General features: G+C 43.2%; 1 protein-coding gene across 6 annotated transcripts in view; it reads right to left on the bottom strand.

Annotated features, from left to right (window-relative positions):
• Positions 1-21,466, bottom strand: part of GRIP2 (glutamate receptor interacting protein 2) — a 364,422-nt gene that overhangs the window by 156,357 nt on the left and 186,599 nt on the right. For 2 of the 6 annotated variants that reach the window (XM_083426938.1, XM_083426939.1), the window contains exon 1: positions 15,623-15,707. The exons of the other annotated variants lie outside the window; for them this stretch is intronic. In XM_083426938.1, coding sequence (XP_083283064.1) covers positions 15,623-15,677 — 55 coding nt within the window. In that variant the 5' untranslated portion in view covers positions 15,678-15,707. Of the gene's footprint in view, positions 1-15,622; positions 15,708-21,466 lie in introns of those variants that run through there. 6 annotated transcript variants of the gene reach the window in all.

The raw sequence follows: 21,466 nt of genomic DNA, 5'->3' as shown, positions 1-21,466 counted from the left end.
AGTAATAAGTCCACCTGCACAGTTGGTCCTATCTGAGCTTAGAGAACATAGGCAAGCTTCTCATGAAAAGTTAAGTCAAACAAAAGTTCAAACTTTATGCCATGCTGATACTTAGGGTTAGGGTACTGAAGGGCCATTCATTTTGATGGCTTGTTTTCATTTCATGGCGGTGATGTGACCTGCACCACCTTTGAGTTCATCAACCTAAGAGATCAACTTTTTGAGTTTCTATTTATAGTTAAGTTACACTTCTGATATGAAGTTATCACATCCCACCTTTGGAGGTGTAGCAGCCGGCAAAAGGAAGCAAGACTGTCTCTCTGTGGTGGCACCTTGTCTTTTGAGTGCCTTTATCCAGTGCACCTATGCCATTTAGATGTCACAAAAGACTGTTAATTGCCCCAAGCTTTTTAGTCATGTTTAAATCATTCTTAGATAGTTTCCATTTTAATCACTCAATAGAATGACTGATGCCAGAGTTTTGATAATTATTTAGATATTTTATATCTAAATATTTCATTTTATATTTTTACATATAGTTGCTATCCTGGGAACATTTTGAATTGAAAATTTGGAATATAAATCTACTAAATCAATTGGTAAACAAAGAATATTATTTTTACCCATCATACTGTGTGGGTTTGTTTTTTGGGGGGGGGCAGTTTCATGCCATAAACCCTCACCCTCTCAGATGGACTTGGGGAAAAGTTCTAGTGAAATCAGCAGCGCTAAGTTCCAAGCAAATGTGTTTAGGGTTGTGATATGTATGCCCATCTTTCAAGCTGCACTAACATCATGTTTTGTTTTGATTCTTCTGTACACATCCCCCTCCTCCGAATATTGAAATGAGGTCATGTCCCTTATGGCAAATCATTTACATTGCAAACTCCCCTGCTTCTCTGATTTACTTTCAAGTCCCTCAATCTGTTTGCATAATTGGGGCTTTTGAGAAAAGGAAAGTGTGTGTGTGTGCCTGTACGTGTGTGCGTGTGCGCACAGGCAGCCCTCCTAAGTTTTCACACAGCTGGCAGCCTGGAAGACTCCAGTACAAGAAGGGTTCAACTGAAGTGGAAATAGTTTCTCTTTGAAAATAGGGAATTAAGCTCCAAAAGAGACTCAGTGCAGCTAAATTAGTCCCCAAAGTGCCAGAGAAGGAGCTGAACACTTCATCCTAAATAACAGCCAAAGGAAATAAAAAAATAGTAGGTAAATGTGGTAAATGGTATTTGATGTGTGGATTCTAGGGAATGGGAAAGTAAAAGGCCAGATGTATACGGCTGTCTTCAGGAAGTAAGAAAGGCTTGGGTTTCTTACTTGGGTTTCTTACTTGGCTTGGGTTTCTTACATATTGAGAAATAAAGTGCCCTAACGTCTATGCTAGCAAACGGTAGTCCTACAAGAAGGATCAGCAAATGCATTAAGTTAGTGATTTCCCAATATATGATCATGGCCACTGGGCCCATCACCTCCTGGCAAATAGAAGGGGAGGAAATGGAGGCAGTGAGAGATTTTACTTTCTTGGGCTCCATGATCACTGCAGATGGTGAGAGATTTTACTTTCTTGGGCTCCATGATCACTGCAGATGGTGACAGCAGCCACGAAATTAAGAGACGCCTGCTTCTTGGGAGGAAAGCAATGGCAAACCTAGATAACATTTTAAAAAGTAGAGACATCACCTTGCCAACAAAGGTCCGTATAGTAAAAGCTATGGTTTTCCCAGTAGTGATGTATGGAAGTGAGAGCTGGACCATAAAGAAGGCTGATCGCCGAAGAATTGACGCTTTTGAATTATGGTGCTGGAGGAAACTCTTGAGAGTCCCATGGACTGCAAGAAGATCAAACGCATCCATTCTTAAGGAAATCAGCCCTGAGTGCTCACTGGAAGGACAGATCGTGAAGCTGAGGCTCCAATACTTTGGCCACCTCATGAGAAGAGAAGACTCACTGGAAAAGACCCTGATGTTGGGAAAGATGGAGGGCACAAGGAGAAGGGGACGACAGAGGACGAGATGGTTAGACAGTGTTCTCGAAGCTACAAACATGAATCTGACCAAACTGCGGGTGGCAGTGGAAGACAGGAGTGCCTGGCGTGCTCTGGTCCATGGGGTCACGAAGAGTCGGACACGACTGAACGACTAAACAACATAGCCCTCAAGTGTCCCTGAGGCTAGCTCTGCATTTCTTTCCCCCAGCAAATTGCCCTAAAGGACTTTTGTGTAAGTAAAAGATACAAGACTTGACCATCCCAATAAGTTGTGACCTAACGATGGACAAGCAAGAATGTCATTCTCTGTGCTCAAGCATTGGTTTTCTAAAAAACACACACACACCTGAAACAGCTGGATCCCAATCATGCCAGTGGCAGATACTCTTCCTGCTTTTGATATGATTTGCACATGCTCACCCAGGGAGGAGTGTCTACAAGGTAAGAAGGAGACAGATTCTCCCCAGGGTCATGATTCTTGCCTTATACCAGTTCCTCTCTGTCATCAGTGGCGTTGATTGCTCTCAGTGAGGCCACCTCCTGCCATCTCTCTATTTGCTCATTTGCTTACCACACTCTCTGGGCCCAGTATGGTCACTTCCTAAAGGGAGACGACAAGGACTCTTCCTTGCTGCTCCACTCATTGTGAGGTCTCTCTTGAGATGGTAAGAAAATAGGCTGGGTGGAGGAAACAAACTTTGCTGATATGGACTGTTTGCATGGGCTCTGCTTTTATACACTGCTGCGTATTATATGGGAGTGCATATTTTTCTTCTATGGGTGAGGATTATAGGGTTAACTTTCTGTACCTGTCCTAGGTAAAGGTAAAGGGACCCCTGACCATTAGGTCCAGTCGTGGCCGACTCTGGGGTTGCGGCGCTCCTCTCGCTTTATTGGTCGAGGGAGCCGGCGTACAGCTTCCAGGTCATTTGGCCAGCATGACTAAGCCGCTTCTTGCGAACCAGAGCAGTGCACAGAAACACCATTTACCTTCCCGCTGGAGTGGAATCTACTTATCTACTTGCACTTTGACGTGCTTTCGAACTGCTAGGTTGGCTTGTCCTACTCTGCAGCTAAATTGAGCAGAGAGTACTCCACTGTGTATATGGGAGATGACACATCTCTTCTTCGAAGGTGGGAAAATTGAAAGGATCCTGTTGCCTGTGATGGGGCAGGGGGCAGGTAGACCAAGACTCTATCTACAGGTAGCTAATCTATAGTCAGTTCAAGGTGGGATTCCTAAGACATGAAAAGTTTATGTATGCCTTGGAGAGAAAGGTAGCAAGAAATGTGTACTGGGATCATACAGAGGACACTAGGATACTAGCCCTAGGGTATGTAATTTGAGATTATTATTGTTTTAGTAAACTCTAGATTTTCTTTTTCATGAACCTGTTTGGTCTTGTGACAGTTGGAATGGGAGTCAGGACACTAATATATATCAATTAATTTATAAATAACTAGTTAACTTGTAACTCTACAGAAACCAATACATTTGACACACCATTGTGTTACTTAGGATAATTGCTCTGCCTGTCTCTGCTGCTCCCTAATTTTTCTGCTTCCAGAAATCAGCAAGCCTGCAAACTGTATAATCATAAGAGTTTCTCAGGTCAAAGCAGCTTATTCTCATCTTGGCCTGATTTCAAGAGAAGAAACTAAGGTTGTTTTCAAGATATTAAGAAAAGTACTAAGAAAATCATCAAAAGGCAGAAGCAGGATTTCTTTTTCTTTTTAAAAAAAGAATGTTAAAATTTCTGTTGTTACAGCAAATGGAGGTTTTGCTTTGCAAAAGAAAACACATTCATAACATCCATCTTTAAATAAGTGGTATTCTACAGTTTTCTCATGTTTATGGATGCTTACAATTATCAACTTCAGATCAAAGGAATAAAAAGAAATTCATTCGCTCTGCTTTTCCTTTCTGGAGTAAACTCATCAAAAGAAAATATTGTGGCTCCCAGCAAGAGTTCTGAATAGTCTGCTTAGGTGGTAGGGTTCTCATTATATACAATATGATCTCTGCCTTGCTTACCAGGCAAGTCCCACTCAGTGTGCGGGCTCTGGAATGCTCTTATGAGCTATTGCAGGGTCATCTGACATCTTGCAAGAACATCGCAGAGCCCGTGCATTGATTGGGACTTGCCCGGTAAGCAAGGAGGGGGAAAGCTCCTTCCAGTTCTGGAAAACTCAGTGCAAAAAGAGCTTTTTAAGCTCTTTTTAAAAAAGCGGTTAATTTGCTCAATTTCAATACTCTTCAGGGAAGGTATGTCCTCCAGACTGGATTCCCCATGAGCTATTTTATTTCCACCCCATCCTTCCTACAAAAGCTCAGGGTGGTGTATATAGGTTCTTCCCTTCACTATCACAATAAGCCAGTGAGGTAGGGAAGCCTGAGAGGTGATGTTGGAACCAAGGTGACTAACAAACTTTGTGGTAGAGTGGGGACAGATTTCCTTGGTCCCAGAACTCTTAAGAAATGCATCAAATCGATCCACCATAAAACTGCAAAGGTCTATCTTGCAAGCATGCACTGTTAGAAGACGATACTCTTCCATTCACGGGAAGGATGAAGGGAGAATCTGAGGACATCTTCTTATCCTGCCACACCATTACATGTGGCTATAGCGTACTTGTGAACTGTGGTGTTGTTTGATGTCCTAAGGCCAAGCCTGTTGCAATCTCCACTGGGAACCTCTAGGAAAACATTGGGTTGAATCCACTGTGAGTCCCAATCAGAGACGTCTCACTGAAATTAAGAAACATGAGTGGCTAGGCTCCATTAATTTCCATGGGTCTATTCTGAGCAAAACTTAGTTGGACTATTTTATGTGGTTGGTGGGCAGTAACTGTAAAATATTTTGCATTGTAAACTGTAAAATATAAAGCCACCACTGAAACACCGGGTCTTTAAGGCCCATTTAGAAATGGACAGGCATGCCTTGTGAGAGGTCAGACCTCCTGTGGAAGGGCATACAATAAGGATGAGGCCCCCGCAGAAATGCTCCTTTCTCTTGTTCTCACCAACCTGATGAATCTAACCCGTGTGCACACTAGCAGGAGCTCCATAATCTATTTTATGCCCTGGGCAAGTTTATAGATGTGAAGGTGGTCCCTCAAATAACCTGATCCCAATCTGTTAAGGGGCTTGAAAGGTCAAGAACTACTGGCCACTGGCCCATGCTGGAAATTGCATAACTGCAGCCTCTCCTAGCAGAGTCTTCCAGATCTGATTGGGTTCCAGGATAGCCATTAGCATAAAGGCCTCCTTTTCCAGCTGAGCTTTGCCTGAGTGAGAAGACCTCCCTGAACTCCATTGTCTGTTACATTTCTGGTCTTATCCTGAGTCTTGACTTGTTCTCCAGTCCTGGCTTCTGATTTGCTTTCTGATCCTGCTACCTCTTGGGTAGAGGCACCAGCTTCTCAGGAGGATTGAGGGGACCCGATGCAACGTCCTGACATTGTGTGTGCGGCATCGCAAGGAGCCAGGGGGTGGAGTCAAACACATCTGAACATTGAGGGGGCCCGCCCCCCTAAAAAACCTCCCCCCCAAGTGCTTTGGCCCTTAGAAGCTGGTGCCTATCCTATTGGGTCCTTTCCCCCAGTTTTTGACGCCTGGCTCTCTCCATGCCCAACCCTGACATATACAAATAAACTAGGACATATCTAGAAGATTTTATTGGAGTAGGATGTAACAAACTCTGCCTTCCATTCATCCTTATTCAGTGAAACAGTTCCTGCTGTTCATTATGGGAGCAAAGGAAACATTATCACATGAAGGAAACATTATCACATGAGTAGCTATGCAAGACGTGTAGAAGTGAAGTCATTAACTTCTGGAATCAATGAGTGAGAAAGCACTGCTAGTTTGAAAAGAAATATATAGGTCTACTCTTTGATATATTGCTGGCAGAGCGGGAAGGTTGAGACACTGTGATGGAGTACAACAGTCTCTCTTTGAAGCTGATAGTCTTTAGTCTTCTGTTAGGTCTCAAAGTTGACAACGCGGCAGTCCTTGTCTAGATCTCCTAAAAGCCTGTCTTTTGAAAACGCCTATCTGAAAGCAGGCTAAGTCTTCTCTGTATGCCAGACTGACACGAAAAGTTAGCAACTACAGCTTTTATTAGTAGTAGTAGTATTAAATTTATAACACAGCCTTCACCAGCAGGTCCTAGGGTTACAATTTAAAATACAGAATTAAAGTTAAAACAGAGTAGAGTCACAGGAAAAGGATGGGCCCTGAAAACACACATCTCAGACACCGATGGACAGGGTAAAGACATATATGGCCAGGTCTGAACAAAAATACCCCATCGAAATCCTGAATTCTAGTTGCTGGGGGCAAGAGAGGTAGAGAGCCACTTGCCTTCATGTCCTGCTGGTGGACTTCCCAGAGGCATATAGTGAACCATTGTGGGAAACAGTGTGCTTCACGAGGCGCAACTTTGGCCTGAACCTGCAGAATTCTTCTTATCTAATGAGCACTCAGCGCCTAGGACTTGCCGATCGAAAGGTCGGCGGTTCGAATCCCCGCGGCGGGGTGCGCTCCTGTTGTTTGGTCCCAGCGCCTGCCAACCTAGCAGTTCGAAAGCACCCCCGGGTGCAAGTAGATAAATAGGGACCGCTTACTAGCAGGAAGGTAAACGGCGTTCCGTGTGCTGCACTGGCTCGCCAGAGCAGCGATGTCACGCTGGCCACGTGACCCTGAAGTGTCTGCGGACAGCGCTGGCTCCTGGCCTTTAGAGTGAGATGAGCGCACAACCCTAGAGTCTGGCAAGACTGGCCCGTACGGGCAGGGGTACCTTTACCTTTACCTTTTATGAGCATGCCAATTAAAGGCTTAAGCCACAATGTTTCTTCTGTTCGATTCTGTGAGGCTCCAACTAGGATCTATGCTGGTTGTTGGAAAGAACTATAGGCCATTTCAGCCAGGAGTCCTATTATTCTGGCCTGAGAAGTTAAGTGATGGTCCAGGGCCAACTGGGTACTACTGAGGAATGCAAATATTGGCTGTTTTCTCTGTACAATTTATAATGAGGTGGTGGTCCTCCCTCTATACCTTCAGCCAACCTGCTGGTCTCCATTTTATAATCTGTCTTCAACCTGCCCCTGTGGCAACGATCTGCCCTTGACATCTTATTTCCTGAGTTTTTCCCTCCTTGCTCTGATTATTCCCAATGATGAATATTACAGTTTTCGTGTCTGCCAGTGCTATTGCTCCACACAAGCCAAATTGTTCTGCTTTTAGAAACCAAATGCCAAGTCCTAACTGGGAGATAGTCAAGGAATCCTGGAGAGTGCCTATAGTGGTTTTTTGTTTTTTTAAGAAGGTAAGACATTCAAATAAATGCTGATTTATATAGTATTTCAAAAGTTGCCTGCTTCTTATAATTAATCTGCGAAACATAACAGCATAAAAAGTAGGTTAAAATAACCCTCGGGATCATTTGTGAAATCAAAAAGAAGAAAGTTCAGCACTAAAGCTAGAACTTTGAATTGAGATGAAATCCAAACTCAGCCTGTCAAAGCTCAAATGTGGAACATGGCCTTTTAAAACAGGTAATTGTAGGCAGACAGCAAGGCATGGCAAAATGCTCAGCTTTAAGGAGTTTGATCTATTGAGGAAGTGGTTTGCAGACCTGAAATGTTTTTTCATCCCTTTCATCCCCCACATATTTTCCTTTCCCACCCATAATATAAGAGAAATATAATGCACATAGCCCTTGGGGGGGGTGTCCTTGGGAAAGAATTGTTTGGTCCTTGTACTACCTAGTCATTAACTCCCTAGACAAAAGATTCTCCTAATCAAAATTGAAATTTTGAAATTTGCCAGTACTGCAGACTTCAAGGGCAAAAATCCAAATCAGAAGGGTGCTGTTTTGGACCACCCGGCCTTCTCAGAATACCACCAAAATATCTTGAAATCCAGGTTCAATGTCTGCTATGCCATGAAACTTAGTGGGCCACCGTGGATCAGTCACTATCTTTCAGCCTAACCTGGCTTTCAGGCAGGATGAAATGGGAAGGGGTGGAGGGAATCACATATGCCAGCAGCAGCTCCTTGGGGGGAAAGCAGGATAGAAATGTAATAAATGAATAAAATGCTGGTTTAGCACTAAGGAAGTGAGATGAGGAAGTGGCCAAGTCCCATAGGCAGCAGCCCAGATGGGAGTAGCAGAAACCTGCTTCCTGCCCTCTTCGACAACCCAGTCTAATTGTGTGTTGGAGGTGACCTGGCAGCTGGATTTTTGCATCGCTTTCCATCAATTGCTGCTTTCCAGTGTCATGCTGGGGAGCAGTGGCTTGCTGCCCTGTGCAGCCACAGCCTGGCAGGGGCCGTCTTCCTTAGCCATTCCAACAAGCCAACAGGGAGCGATCTGGGAGATGTGGCTTCCTTAGCGGACCTGGTGGATGTGGTTTCCACTCAAGTCCACCTTTAATAATATAAGGGAACCGTGATGGGGCCTCCCAGCACAGTTTGTTGTTGGAATTCCTCACCCTCCCACCCAGTGTGGTAGGAACTCGCCTGAAGGTGAGCAGAGAGTTTCTCATAGACTTTGCTATGGATTTCTCAGTCATTTACTACAACGCAACCTTCTAGATCATGGGTCTAGACTTAGTGAAACTAAAAGCAGACCCCCTGAAATCCATGGCAGTTAATTATGACAATCCATGGGTTTCAATGGATCTGCTCTATGTATAAATAAATCTGAATCCAACCATATAACCGTGAAACAAACAAACGTAGTCTGCCATAGGTAAAAAACAATCTGCTTATGTATACGGCCATTTTCTGTTGGTGAAAACCCACAGTTGCAAATAAGGTTAGTGTCTGACATTATATTTTTTTTTTTAAAAAAACCAGGTGTAGTCTTGCAAGTTGTATCCATGCCTAAGGCTGCATGCAAATACGCTGCTGTTGTTGCATCCATACCTAACATTATAGATAAATATGTTGTTATTGTGAGCAGCAACAGCAGCATTTATAGAGGCCGCCCAGTAGCATCCCTACTGATGTCTAATGCTTAAATCCACAGCTCAGGTTTCTGCTACAAGCAAACCTTCAGATTCTTCTTACGGTGAACTGATCAATAAGCCATGTCAGGCAGAGAAAATGCAGCTAGTGCAATTAGTGGGGTTGTGTGCATTAGTTTTCTGGAATAATCTAATGGGCGATAGTGTGTGCGTTATAAAATAATGACTCCCTTCAGATGTCAAGGAGATAAAGAACTGCACAACTTTAAGAAGACCTGGAGGCAGCCCTGTATTGGGAAGTTTTTAATGCTTGATATTTTACTGTGTTTTTATATGTGCTGTAAGCCACCCAGAGTGGCTGGGGAAACCTAGCCAGATGGGCAGTGTATAAAAAATAAAAAATTAATATTATTAATATTATTAATTAATTAATTATCATTATACTTCATACCGCAATGATTTGTAATGTTGATAAGCTACTTCATGTAGATATATGCTACTATAGTGAAAACATTCTGTGGAAACTGGGAAAGGGATAAGGTGATTTTCTGTCTACAAACTGTACTCTAGATGAGATGGGAGTAGGGCTTGCCGTACATTGCTTTAAGAGTTGCCATCCAAGAACTTTTTCATATCCTCGAGACAGAGCTGAACAGCAACTGAAGAGATGGTGGGTGGAAGAAATTAAGAAGAGCAAAAAAATGTATCTCCTCTCACCCCAGTACACTTCCAAGTGGACTAAGAATATGTGTTGCAGCTAGGGATGCTGGGGAATTCTGATGAAAACAGAAACGAGAGCAGAAATTGCTGGTATTTGCACATTTGTTCCAGGTCTGGAACAGAAATCAATCTGTTCCAAACAATCTGTAACTGATTATGGTAACACCCACCCACCCACCCCCATATTAGCTTTGTGTTTCCTTCGCATTGAAATGAATGGGGCGGAATAACATAATGAGAGTGTAACTTATGTAATTCATTATGAAAATTATGTGATTTCAGCACAGTTAACAGCAATAGGAATAACGCAGTTTTGGGCAGAAGGCGAACTGCAGCAGAATGGAAGAAGTGGTGCATGTAACAAATACAGGGTGGAACTGAAAAGGATGCCTTCTTACATCCCCAGTCCTAATGCCAGCAATGCAATCTGAACAGACCACTGGAGGCCTCAGTGTGTTTACATAGGGGTGAGACTGCTTGATTGCTCTTTTGGGGTGTGGATAAGGTACACCAAAAAGTTCCAATGCCCATGGATATTAAATAAATAGGAGCCTTGGTGGGTAAAAATGAAGATCCCAGCTGAGTGGAATGAGATTTGTCCATGACATGTGTTTACCCCTAATTACAGGAGTTCCGTACCTTACAGTAGCAGTGGATCTGTCCCCTTATGGGTCAATTTTGACAGGTGGGCAGGCCCACCCAATTGTCATCCCCTTGATGGCGCAATGGTTGTGTTTTGTTTGTTTGCAATCAAGCAGTATATTAGTTGTATGTTATTTGCCTGTGCAGTTTGAGATGAAACCGTGCGGGCAAAGTGCTGTGCCTTTGCTGTCCAAGCCCCAATCATCAGCTTATTTTGTATTTTGTTTTTGGAGGGGGGTGTTTCCCATCAGTAAGAATGAGGAGACACACACACACGCACACACACACACATGCACACATCACTTAGCATGCTCTGCTTCTTCTGACCAAGGTGTTAGTGATTCATCAGCTCCTGCAGGGCTAACCCAGATCTCTATGCTAATGCTGCAGGAAGCTTGTCTGCTCACCTCTCAGTTTGCATCCATTTGTAGCTTTAAAGCTTACACATGTACTGTGTTAATAATTTAGGGACTCCGTCCTGTTTCCTTATTTCTTTCACTTGAGCAAATTGAGTACTATAAGTAAAAACAAAACAAATGAGACCGGTGTTCCGCTCACGTTAGGTGAGACAATGGCTTAAACTTAAAAGAATGTCATATGGAACCAGTGTGAGATAGATACATTTGCAGTAGTAGAAACCTCCTATAATCAATGATCACCTAATCCTTTTAAGGGGAGATGTCAGCGATTGAACCCGGGACCTTGTGCATGTAGAAAGTGTCCTCTATTACTGAGCCCAGGGAACTTTGCTTATCTGCACCATCTTTTCGATGAACATCCTGGCAATTGCATCTAGGGTGATTAAATGATGCTAAACTAAACTTCTTAATATTTGCAGGGGTGTGTGGCGTGTTGGGGGGGTAGTACTTCTGGTGGAGGACACTTTGTGCTCCTTTTGGGGTAGTGTGTCCACCTTTGGCCCCCACCCTGCACTCAGCTCTCACCTGTGGCTCCTAGAAGCATGCGACAGTGGCCACACTCTGGAAACAGCTTTGACTGGCCAGCTAAACCAGGTGAGGGTAGTCAGTGGGTCTCAAACCCTCAGTGACTTAGGGACTTCCCCTGCATGCGAATTCAGGCTCCAGCGGTTTGAGCAGACGAGACCAATAGTGGGTCCAATGGTCAAGAAGGCCGTTTCTGCACAGGCTGTAGAGCAGCCTTTCTCAACCTATGGGTCCCCAGATGTTGTTGAACTACAACTCCCATCACCCCTAGCTAGCAAGGCCAGAGCTCAGGGATGATGGGAGTCGTTGTCCAACAGCATCTGGGGACCCACAGGTTGAGAACCGCTGCTGTAGAGGGAAGTGAGGGAAATGAGGCATATATACACTTTGAAAGGTACATGCAGTCACTTTAGCAGGGCTTGGGTGAGCACTGTGATGTGGATACATAGCTTTATGTGCATCTGCCATGCGTAACCAAACTGAAGGCACCTTATGCACAAATGTCTGTTTTTTTAGACTGTGACAAACATTTGCAAACATCTCGTGATGGATTGCAGATATATTTTGACTCTTTTGCTTATATACGTTCCTCTGTACAACTTTGTTTCTCTTCCTAGTTGCACAGATTTAGTTTTTGGAAGCATCGTATGATTGGCTTCTTGGTTTGCTTTTTTTTTATGTCAACTGACAGATGTCTCTTCCGGGCTTGTACAACACAAGAGATACCAAGGGCGGAAGTATGTAAAGAAGAGAATATTTATGGATCGGGGAGAAAACCCTGAAGACTTCATGCGTTCTTGCAGATCACCTCAGTTGCTAGCCTCAAATGCCACACATTAAATGAAACATTTGATTGTGAGAAGAGGGAGTTCATAAAAAATAGTGATAATGACATTTTTTTGCAAGTATTTAATTGAGTATCCGATTGCTAAATATGCAGAAGTTGGATAATAGCTATCCTTTCTCCCTTCCTAGCACTTCATTTGAAACCCAATTCCAGCTCAATTTAATCCTTGATCAAAGTAGCAAAATTTAGCACTGGATTAATGCCCATATTTAAAGCTGTCACTAATAAATGTAGGTGATCCACATCAATGTTAAATATATTAGACAAAGCCAGGCAAACTCTTTCAGATAATGCTGAAAAGTGTATTTTATTTTATTTTTAAAACCCATCTGGGTAGATTTGCACATTCATCTAAGAGTTTTCAATTTTTGTATGCATTCAGTGGTTCCCTGCCACATACATGGGGATGCATATGCAAACCAACAATTTTCAGTCACCTGATTTCTGATCCCACACTACAGTTGATTTTTACTGGCATCAGTAAATGTGCTCTGGAAATTATATGATACAAGTAGGGGAACCTCAGACTCTGCTCAGGAATTGTATAGGGTTCACTCCATGGGTAGGCAAACTAAGGCCCAGGGGCCGGATCCGGCCCAATCGCCTTCTAAATCCAGCCCGTGGACGGTCCAGGAATCAGCATGTTTTTACATGAGTAGAATGTGTCCTTTTATTTCAAATGCATCTCTGGGTTATTTGTGGGGCATAGGAATTTTTGCATTATTTTTATTTCAAAATATAGTCCAGCCCCCCACAAGGTCTGAGGGACAGTGGATCGGCCCCCTGCTGAAAACGTTTGCTGACTCCTAGTTTACTCCTTAGTCTTTTCTTCTCCCAAAGATATCCTGCAAGGCAGTGGGGGTTTAGGACCAGAAGATTCCTTCTCCTGGATGAGCTACCTTCCCAGGTTGACAAGCCCCATCTGACGCTCATCTCTCCTCAACAAGGAGCTGAATTGGAGGGAGGTTTATGAGCCCCATTACCAACATAATTTCTCTCCTAACGCTCAGATTTGTGTGAACAATTTCACACCGTTTCACAGTGGAAATTGTAAAAGGTGTGGTGGGCACGTTTCACAGAGGCAAGGAATATTCATGGAATTTACCTCTCCCCATTTCAATTCAAAACTAATTTCTGTAGAGTGGGGACCTGTGTGTGAACCATGAAAGGTGCCCACTGCTTTTAGCAGAATGATTGCAAATATATTCCAGTTATTGTAGTACTGGAAAAGATAACCAGAATTAAGCGTCTTATTTTAAAATCCTTTCCTTGCAGTGCAGGAATCCTGAGCGGGATGAGAGGGGAGACAGATGTTTGCGTTAGACAATGAATAAGATTTAAAACCGAAAGAGCAGGCTTGCCTTTCTCTTCCTAACGGGTGCATCAGGAATGACAGAAAACATACAAAGGAGCACCACTCCAAAGCATGATGCTAAAATGCCTTCACTTGCATGCAGTGATCAATGGCCCAGTTTGAGCTGTTCTCCTTTTACTGCCGTTCAATTAAGGGGGAGGTTTGGTGGTTCTCATCGTCAGATTCCTGTGCTGTTCTCAGCTAAGTATTTTTTCCTTGGGACTTTGTGAAGGGGAAAAAGTGCAGCATTTATTGCCCCCATGAGTGGGAGTGGGACTGAAAATTTTACCAGCAGAAATAATAAGATTGGAATCCGGAAAGACTCAAAGTGCCTTTGAACTTGGGCACATTGCGTTTCTCTCACCACTAAGCTGCCACCACAAGTAGCTTCTATACATTTAAGACCATGGAAGAAACCATCTTGGGAAACACAAGTTCCAGACACAATTGGGCCCTGCCAGTTTTCACTTTACAAACATAAACCTGCTTGAGTCTTAACATGCAGAGCTGATATCAGACTCTCTTAGCCTATTGAAGTTTGGGGCTTGCTGTTCTTTTGAATGAGTTTCAAGCAGTATCCAAGCTGTCTCCATCAAGCATGAAGGCTTGACATACCCAAGCAAAAGAAGCTGAGCTTGTTTCTTTAAGAAAATCAGTAATACCCAACCTACATCTAGACTGTGACAATCATTATTCTATAAAAGGTCCATAACTTTTTTTTGTGTGTGCTTTAGTCCTTTCTACACCTATGTTATGCCAATTTTTGTTTTTCCTCTGTTTTCCATTTTTCCAATCTGAAGTTCAGTTCTCCACATTTCCACATCAGTTTACATTTTTTTAAAGTCATCATGAAAATTCATCAGCATTTTGGTGCATTTTTTTCTCTCTCTGTGTGTGTGTGTGTGTTGCTGTGTGCAATTTTGCCTAACATATTTTTGCAAAGCAATATTACCTAATATAATGCACCTTTGCATGATATTCTAACTAATATGTCCATTTTGACACACACTTAACCCCCTTTTACATGTATATTTGTATTACTCTATCTTTGGAACTGTGTCGCAAAATTCAGAGAAGTGTGGATTTTAAAAGAAAGCTCTACAGTTCACATATTATTATTTTTTCAGAAAGTGCAAATTAGGTGGGTTCTCCTTTAAAAGCAAACTGAATCCATTTTCTGCTCCATCCCTAGCAATGAATGACATACACTTAGATATGCCTGGTACTGGGGATCACATTAATGTCTCACATTGCTAAACAAATCCAATTTTTTACATTCGTTTTCTCTCTCCATTTTATTACATTTTGCATTCTGCAGTGCTCCCCTTTCATCACAACCCCACCGATCAAGGGTCAGCACAAGAGTACACAAGAATCATATCAGAAGAAAACAAAAGGGCTTTGCCACAGCAGTAAACTTCTGAAATCAGTCTCCCCCCCCCCCCCATCGCCACCCAAATACTTTTGAAATTAAAAGCTCTGCAACCAGCACTGGCAGTCTTGCACTCCATGGATAAAACTTGATTAATTTTGTGTAGCGGGATGCTGTAGGTGATGGGAAGTGAATTTGTGCCAATAATTCTTTGACTTTATTAATGGGTTTCAGCCTCGCAATAGATTTATCCTATGATTACGGGAAGCATCTCCCCTGTAACCTGTGATTCATCTTCACCCCCACTCCCATCCTGCAGTCTCTCTTCCCTCAGCCCAACCTTCCGAGAACACAATTGTCAAACAACTTTGCGATCTTGTGCAACAAAGGATGGAACTGTCCATCCCGCATCCGGCAAGGTGCACTAAGAACCCTTCTGTAGGAAATTTCAAGTAGAGATGTACGGAAATCTTTCATTACAGCTTATGCACTGGCACCTGGCAATTAAGAGAAGAGGGGGGTGAAAAGTTCCAAAAAGCCCTCCCCCATAATTGCATTATCACGAGGGTGGGGGAAATGAGCTTCCCCATCCCCAAACACACAGCAGCCTGAAGGTATGCAGCCTAGTTTTCCTCATGTCTGGCCAACCCAAAAGTAAAGCATCTAAACTAGAAATCGCTTCACCTTTCTGCTTGCCTCCCCTTTAGAGAATGTCTCTGAGAAAGTCATTAAGATGCTACCCTAAGCCCACCCCCCCCGCCCCCACCAGGACCCCGGCAGTACCTTTGTTCCGGCGTCTCACCACGCCAAGCCGGCACTTCAGGGAAACAGCAAACATCTTCCCTGGATCGCAGTCTTCCCAATGCCTGCCTCACATAGCTCTCTCTGTAGAGCTTTTCCCTCAACACCTCTGCCTGGCTCCGTGAGGGGCTGCTGGCTTTAAATTAATTTATGATTACTGTGAAATGGAGTTGTGCTTCATGTTCTGGCAGAAAGGAGTGAGAGGGAAGGAGCTGGGAAGAGGGGAAGGGAGACGGGGAACATTCCCCCTTCTCAAGAATTCCTCAGGATTGTGTTTAGCTGTTATTTGTGCCACTCAGGTTAGGTGAATGTGAAATCGCTACTCCACATTTCTGTCTCTGTCCCTCAAATTAGTTATATATATATATCGCAGACACCCTATCATTCTAAGAATCCTTTCTAAGTCCTAGAGTCTAAGATATTAACATAGTCATTAGCAACTGTAGGGTTATTTTTATCCACATGTGTCTCCCTATAAAAACAACACTTTAAAATACTGGAAAGAGCTCTCCATTTCACTGTAAAGTTCTCAGCAAATAAGGAAAAGGGGGGGCATTTGACAAAGTTTTATTGAGAGTAGACCCACTGAAATCGATAAACATGGCTATGTTAAGACCATTAAGTTCAATAGATCTACTCTGAGTAAAACTTAGTTGAATATGACTAAGAACGTGTATGATAAAAGCCACTGCAAACAAGGCACCTGAAGATGTGAGGATTTGATCTGAGAAATATAAAGGTTATGTCTCACAGTTTTGCCATGGGGTTAAGGGGGAATAACAATGAATTATTAAAATCAGGCTTGCTCAACCTGGTGCCCTGCAGATATTTTGGACTACAATTCCCATCAGGCCCAGCAGACATGGCCAGTTTATCAGGAGAGCTGGGTGTAGCTCAACAAGCTTGGTGTTTGGGTTGCTCTGCCCATCAGCTGGTGAAGAGTAAGGAGTAAGAGAGTTAAGCATCCCATCTATAAAATGTTGCTCTAGTTGCAGCTGGCAGTAGGGACTCACTTTATTATACCCTTCATGGGTCGAAATTACCATGTGATGTCATAAAACACAACTGTGCAACTCTGCCCTAAATAAGAGACAGTGGCTCAGGATGGGACTTGGCTAAGGCAGCCAAATGGTGAAGACCAAGTCAGATCACTATAAACCGGCAAAATGAAACAGTGATTCTGCAATAATTAACCAGTTAGGAGACCTGGTCACACTTTTTGGGATTTGCTGAAAACTTGCAAACCCAGTTGGCCAGAGATCAAGCTGGCAGCAGAGGAAGCAAGGGTCAGAACAAAATATGAGAATATCTCCAAGGTGCCCAGAAGCCAATTTACTTGCCCAAAGTGTTTAAAACATGATTATGCTTTATCAGGGGTGAATCTCACTTTCAAGGAGAGATCAAACCATCTCAAAACCCTCAGTCTCAATAAAAAATGAAAGTACATTTTCCTGCAGCCCCAGTGGTGTAAATCGTTTTGTAAAGTTAGTTTATCCATCAGCAAGTCATTCTTAACAGCTCCGTGCCCCACTTTTTCAGAACAGGATAACATTGCTGACTAGCTAAAAGTGGACTGAAGCATCGCTGTGCATCTGGCAAAAGGCAAAAATATGAAAGAGCTATGAGCTGAATTCATTACAATCCAGTGTACAAACACGCAAGAAGTGTAAAATTGCCAACGCTATCCAGACTTAGCCAGACACAAAAATCTGGTTCTATACATGGGCCGTAAATATATACCATGGCTCTCCAGCAGTTTCCACTGCCATTAAATGAAGGTATCTGTCACATTATAAAATCCTGATATCCTTATTGGCAGGCAGTGAATTATTGTCACTTCTATTTATAAACAAGAGGCCTTTGAAGAAGTGAATCCAAGGGTGAGACTTATGAAACAGCAGGGTCCTGCCGCCCAAACTCAAAGGGTTAAGGAAATGTTAAAGAAATATTTGTGAATGTTTAAATTGAAAGATGGCATGTAAGGACTAATTTAAAGTTCACATGCACATAACCCAAGGCTATAAAAAAAATTCCAAACAAAAAACAACTCTTGCACATGGTGGCCTTCTGTAACTCACAATGCCTGCCAGGGATGTACAGTACTGGTATTGGTATACTTTACATGACTGGCATGACATACAAATGTCACAAATCACATCCATTTGGCAAGGCTCCATTTTGCTGAACTTTTTATTGCCTTCCTCCACATGGGGTGTAATATCTGATCTGCCCTTGGAGCAGCCAAGGGCCAGAATCATAGAGTTGGGCAGACGTGTGTCTTGTAAGCCATCTAGCTCTGCCCTCTGTTTAATGCAGCCAATGAAGAGCTAGAGCAACACCCCCCAACTGTCCAGACCTCTACTCCAAGCTGAGTTGATAAGTGGATGAATGGTTCTGCCTTGCGGCACAGGCTTAGCCTAGGGCAGCTTTCCCCATCCTGGTGCCTTCCAGATGTTTTGGATACAACAGCTATGATGACCATTGGCTAATGGGGAGATATAGTCCGAAACATCTGGAGAGCACTGGTTTAGGGGAAGGAGTACAAGATGTCAGGGTTCCTTTCAACTTACCGATTCCAGGATTCAGTGACCATTTGGCTCCCATTCAAACTTGCAGCTACTCCCTTCTCACTAAGAGGAGGAAGACGCATTACAAGCCCTACGGGACACACTTAGCTCCTATTTTTAGATATGAAATGTGATGCGAATAGAGCATAGGTCTGGGTTTTCCCTTTGTAAGAGATAACATTTCAACAGCTACATTTAGAAAGAGCTGTAATATCACTTCTATAGTGAGATACTCCTGTGAATCATACAGTATAAGCCATTGTGGTTCCAGGAAAAAGAAAAGTGAATTTTAGATTATTATTCAGTTATATTATTCAGAGCAATAAACATGGGAGCTCCACTAAAATTCCACAACATCCCATTTATTTGTAAAGATAGCATGGGAACAAAACAAAAAATGATTTATTCGCCTGGTCATGGCAAATGTCATGATGAATTCTACTTATGTTGGCACAACTGCCTGGATTAATTTACTTTATTTCAAAATGGCTAGTTCTAATTGGCTGTCCTGCCCCAAGGGTTTGACTTCCCTTCTTCAGGGGATGCTGCTATGGATTTAGAGAAGGTGAGGGACCTCAGGTCCCACCTTAGTAGCACCTAACTTTCTGGGAGAACTTCTGCAGGGAGCCTGTTGGGCCTTAGGCCTCTGGTCTAAGGATGCTTTGCATCTGACTCAGAAACCCTACTGGAGCCCCCTCTTTGCCTGAGTCAATGACTCCTAATACAGGCTGGGGCCCTTTCAGTGAAGAGGCACCTCTCAGAGAAGCTAGCTACAAGCCAGAGCTGAATCTGCTATTTAAGGCTAGTCTAAGGATGAGTGCTGGGAAGCGGGTGGCGCTGTGGGTTAAACCACAGAGCCTAGGACTTGCTGATCAGAAGGTCGGTGGTTTGAATCCCAGCGACAGGGTGAGCTCCCGTTGCTCAGTCCCTACACCTGCCAACCTAGCAGTTCAAAAGCACATCAAAGTGCAAGTAGATAAATAGGTACCACTCTGGCAGGAAGCTAAATGGCGTTTCCATGTGCTGCTCTGGTTCACCAGAAGCGGCATAGTCATGCTGGCCACATGACCCAGAAGCTGTACGCCGGCTCCCTCAGCCAGTAAGGCAAGATAAGCGCCGCAACCCCAGAGTCGGTCACGACTGGACCTAATGGTCAGGGGTCCCTTTACCTTTAAGGATGAGTGCAGTTGAAGCAAGGTCTGAGTTCTGCTCTAATGAAGTCTCCAGCTTGAGCCTTGCATGAAGCTGTCCAAGGTAACCTCACCTCCGCTGAAGCCCGTGCTCACAAGAACAGTCTCACCCGTCCTAATAACAATTGTCTTATGCAATGGTCTTCACTAACCTCTGCTGATTTTGTTGTTCCTTTATTGGAAGCACTCTGAATACAGTACAGTGGTACCTCGGGTTACAGACGTTTCAGGTTACAGACGCTTCAGGATACAGACACTTCAGGTTACAGACTATGTCTAACCCAGAAATAGTATCTCAGGTTAAGAACTTTGCTTCAGGATGAGAACAGAAATAGTGTGCTGGCGGTGCAGCGGCAGCAGCAGGAGGCCCCATTACCTAAAGTGGTGCTTCAGGTTAAGAACAGTTTCAGGTTAAGAACGGACCTCTGGAATGAATTAAGTTCTTAACCCGAGGTACCACTGTACTCTGGTTTTGTACCCATCTTTTTGTACCCACAAGTGTCTTCCGGGGCCACCTTCCCACACAAGTCGCTTGACCCGCATGAGATTGTGGCCTCAAAAGACGCATTTATTAAAGGTCCATGCTCTCACACTTTTTTCGGGGTGAGATCGTGGCACTCAAAATGGGCACTGGGCTCACAAAATAGGGGGGGTGCATGAGTTTTTTGGGACAGTTGAGAGATCAGCTTTAGCATGCATCTTCTGAGAAGGGCACAGAAATGTTTGTGTTTGGGGGAAAAAGTTGCTGCGAACCCACAGGACAGAGCAGGCAATTCACCTAAAAAATAAATAACATAGAATCTGCTTCTTTCCCCTTGCCTTCGAAGCACAAACAAACAATCAAAATGGAGCCAATGCTCCTTGTATTACCTATAAGCCCAAGTCACGCTGCAGACCAGGAGTGAGACATTGGCTGAAAGGTCATGGGTGACTTTGAGTTCTACCATTAATTACAATTCAAACCATTCTATTGCACGATGGATGATATGATCTGCCCGCTCCTTCAATACCATTTTCTGCGACTGCTAAAAGCTCTTCCGGGCCTCAACCAAGGGGCTTTCTCAAATTGTTTTGTCAATTGAAGATGCCAGGAACAGGTGGCTTTCTGCACGCAATGCATGTATTCTACCACTGACCTATGGCTTCCACATTATATTTTTATCACCTCTTTTTAAAGAGCTCTACATTTAGCACAACACAAAACAGCATCTGGCTGACCCTCTTAGCATCCACGCCACTCTTTAGTCGTTTCAGCTGTATCCTTTATATCTTTCTTATTTCCCAATAATGTCTATCAAAGGCACACCTAAATGCTCCCCTGTGGGTTATAGGGTGTAAACGGCTGCTGTATGGTCTATTTGATCAAGGCCTCATTCCCAAACACAATTATTCAGACTAAAGCTTTACTAAAGGAAATCAATAGATTTTTGCAGAAGTAAGCGGATCCAAGTTTACAGCCTCAGCGTTACTTCAGTGTTATATTTTAATTGATTTTAAGAAGACCATGCGGAATGAAATACATACATTTTATAAATTTGCAACACAGACATCTGTGATTACTCACAATTATTTTACAATGTGCCCTGCATATGATTTCCAAAGTAAAGAAATGTAGTGTCCTGTTTACATATTCACACTCCGCTTTTATTTTACAACAGTTACTAAAGAGGGTCAGACTCTCAACAAAACTCCCAAGTCATATGTAGAATATGTGCCGTAAAGCTTGAAAATGACCTAGAATTTCACAAGCTCTCTGCTATTAAACCAGAAACACTTTCCCATGCTGGAAGGCTATTCCCTACAAAAAAAGAGAAGAGATCACATCGTTCCCAGAACGTTGTCATGAAATGACACAATAATAGGCCTCGCCTCAAGTCCCATATCCATCCCTTTCATAGTTCATTTAAAGAAAGAGCTGCCTTTGTACGCACAATGGGGCAGCATTTGAATGAAGTGTATTAAAACACAATTTTGCAAGAAGATCCATTTTCATTCATCAGGGCTGGTGTTTGAAATGTTTCCAACAAGGTGGAGGAAGTAAAGTAACGATGAAAAGAAGAATGTGCACA

This window comes from Podarcis tiliguerta (assembly GCF_965153285.1).
Source record: "Podarcis tiliguerta genome assembly, chromosome: 2".
NCBI classification, from domain to species: domain Eukaryota; kingdom Metazoa; phylum Chordata; class Lepidosauria; order Squamata; family Lacertidae; genus Podarcis; species Podarcis tiliguerta.
Note: the sequence above shows the minus strand (reverse complement) of the source record. Positions and strands in the feature narration are given on the sequence as shown.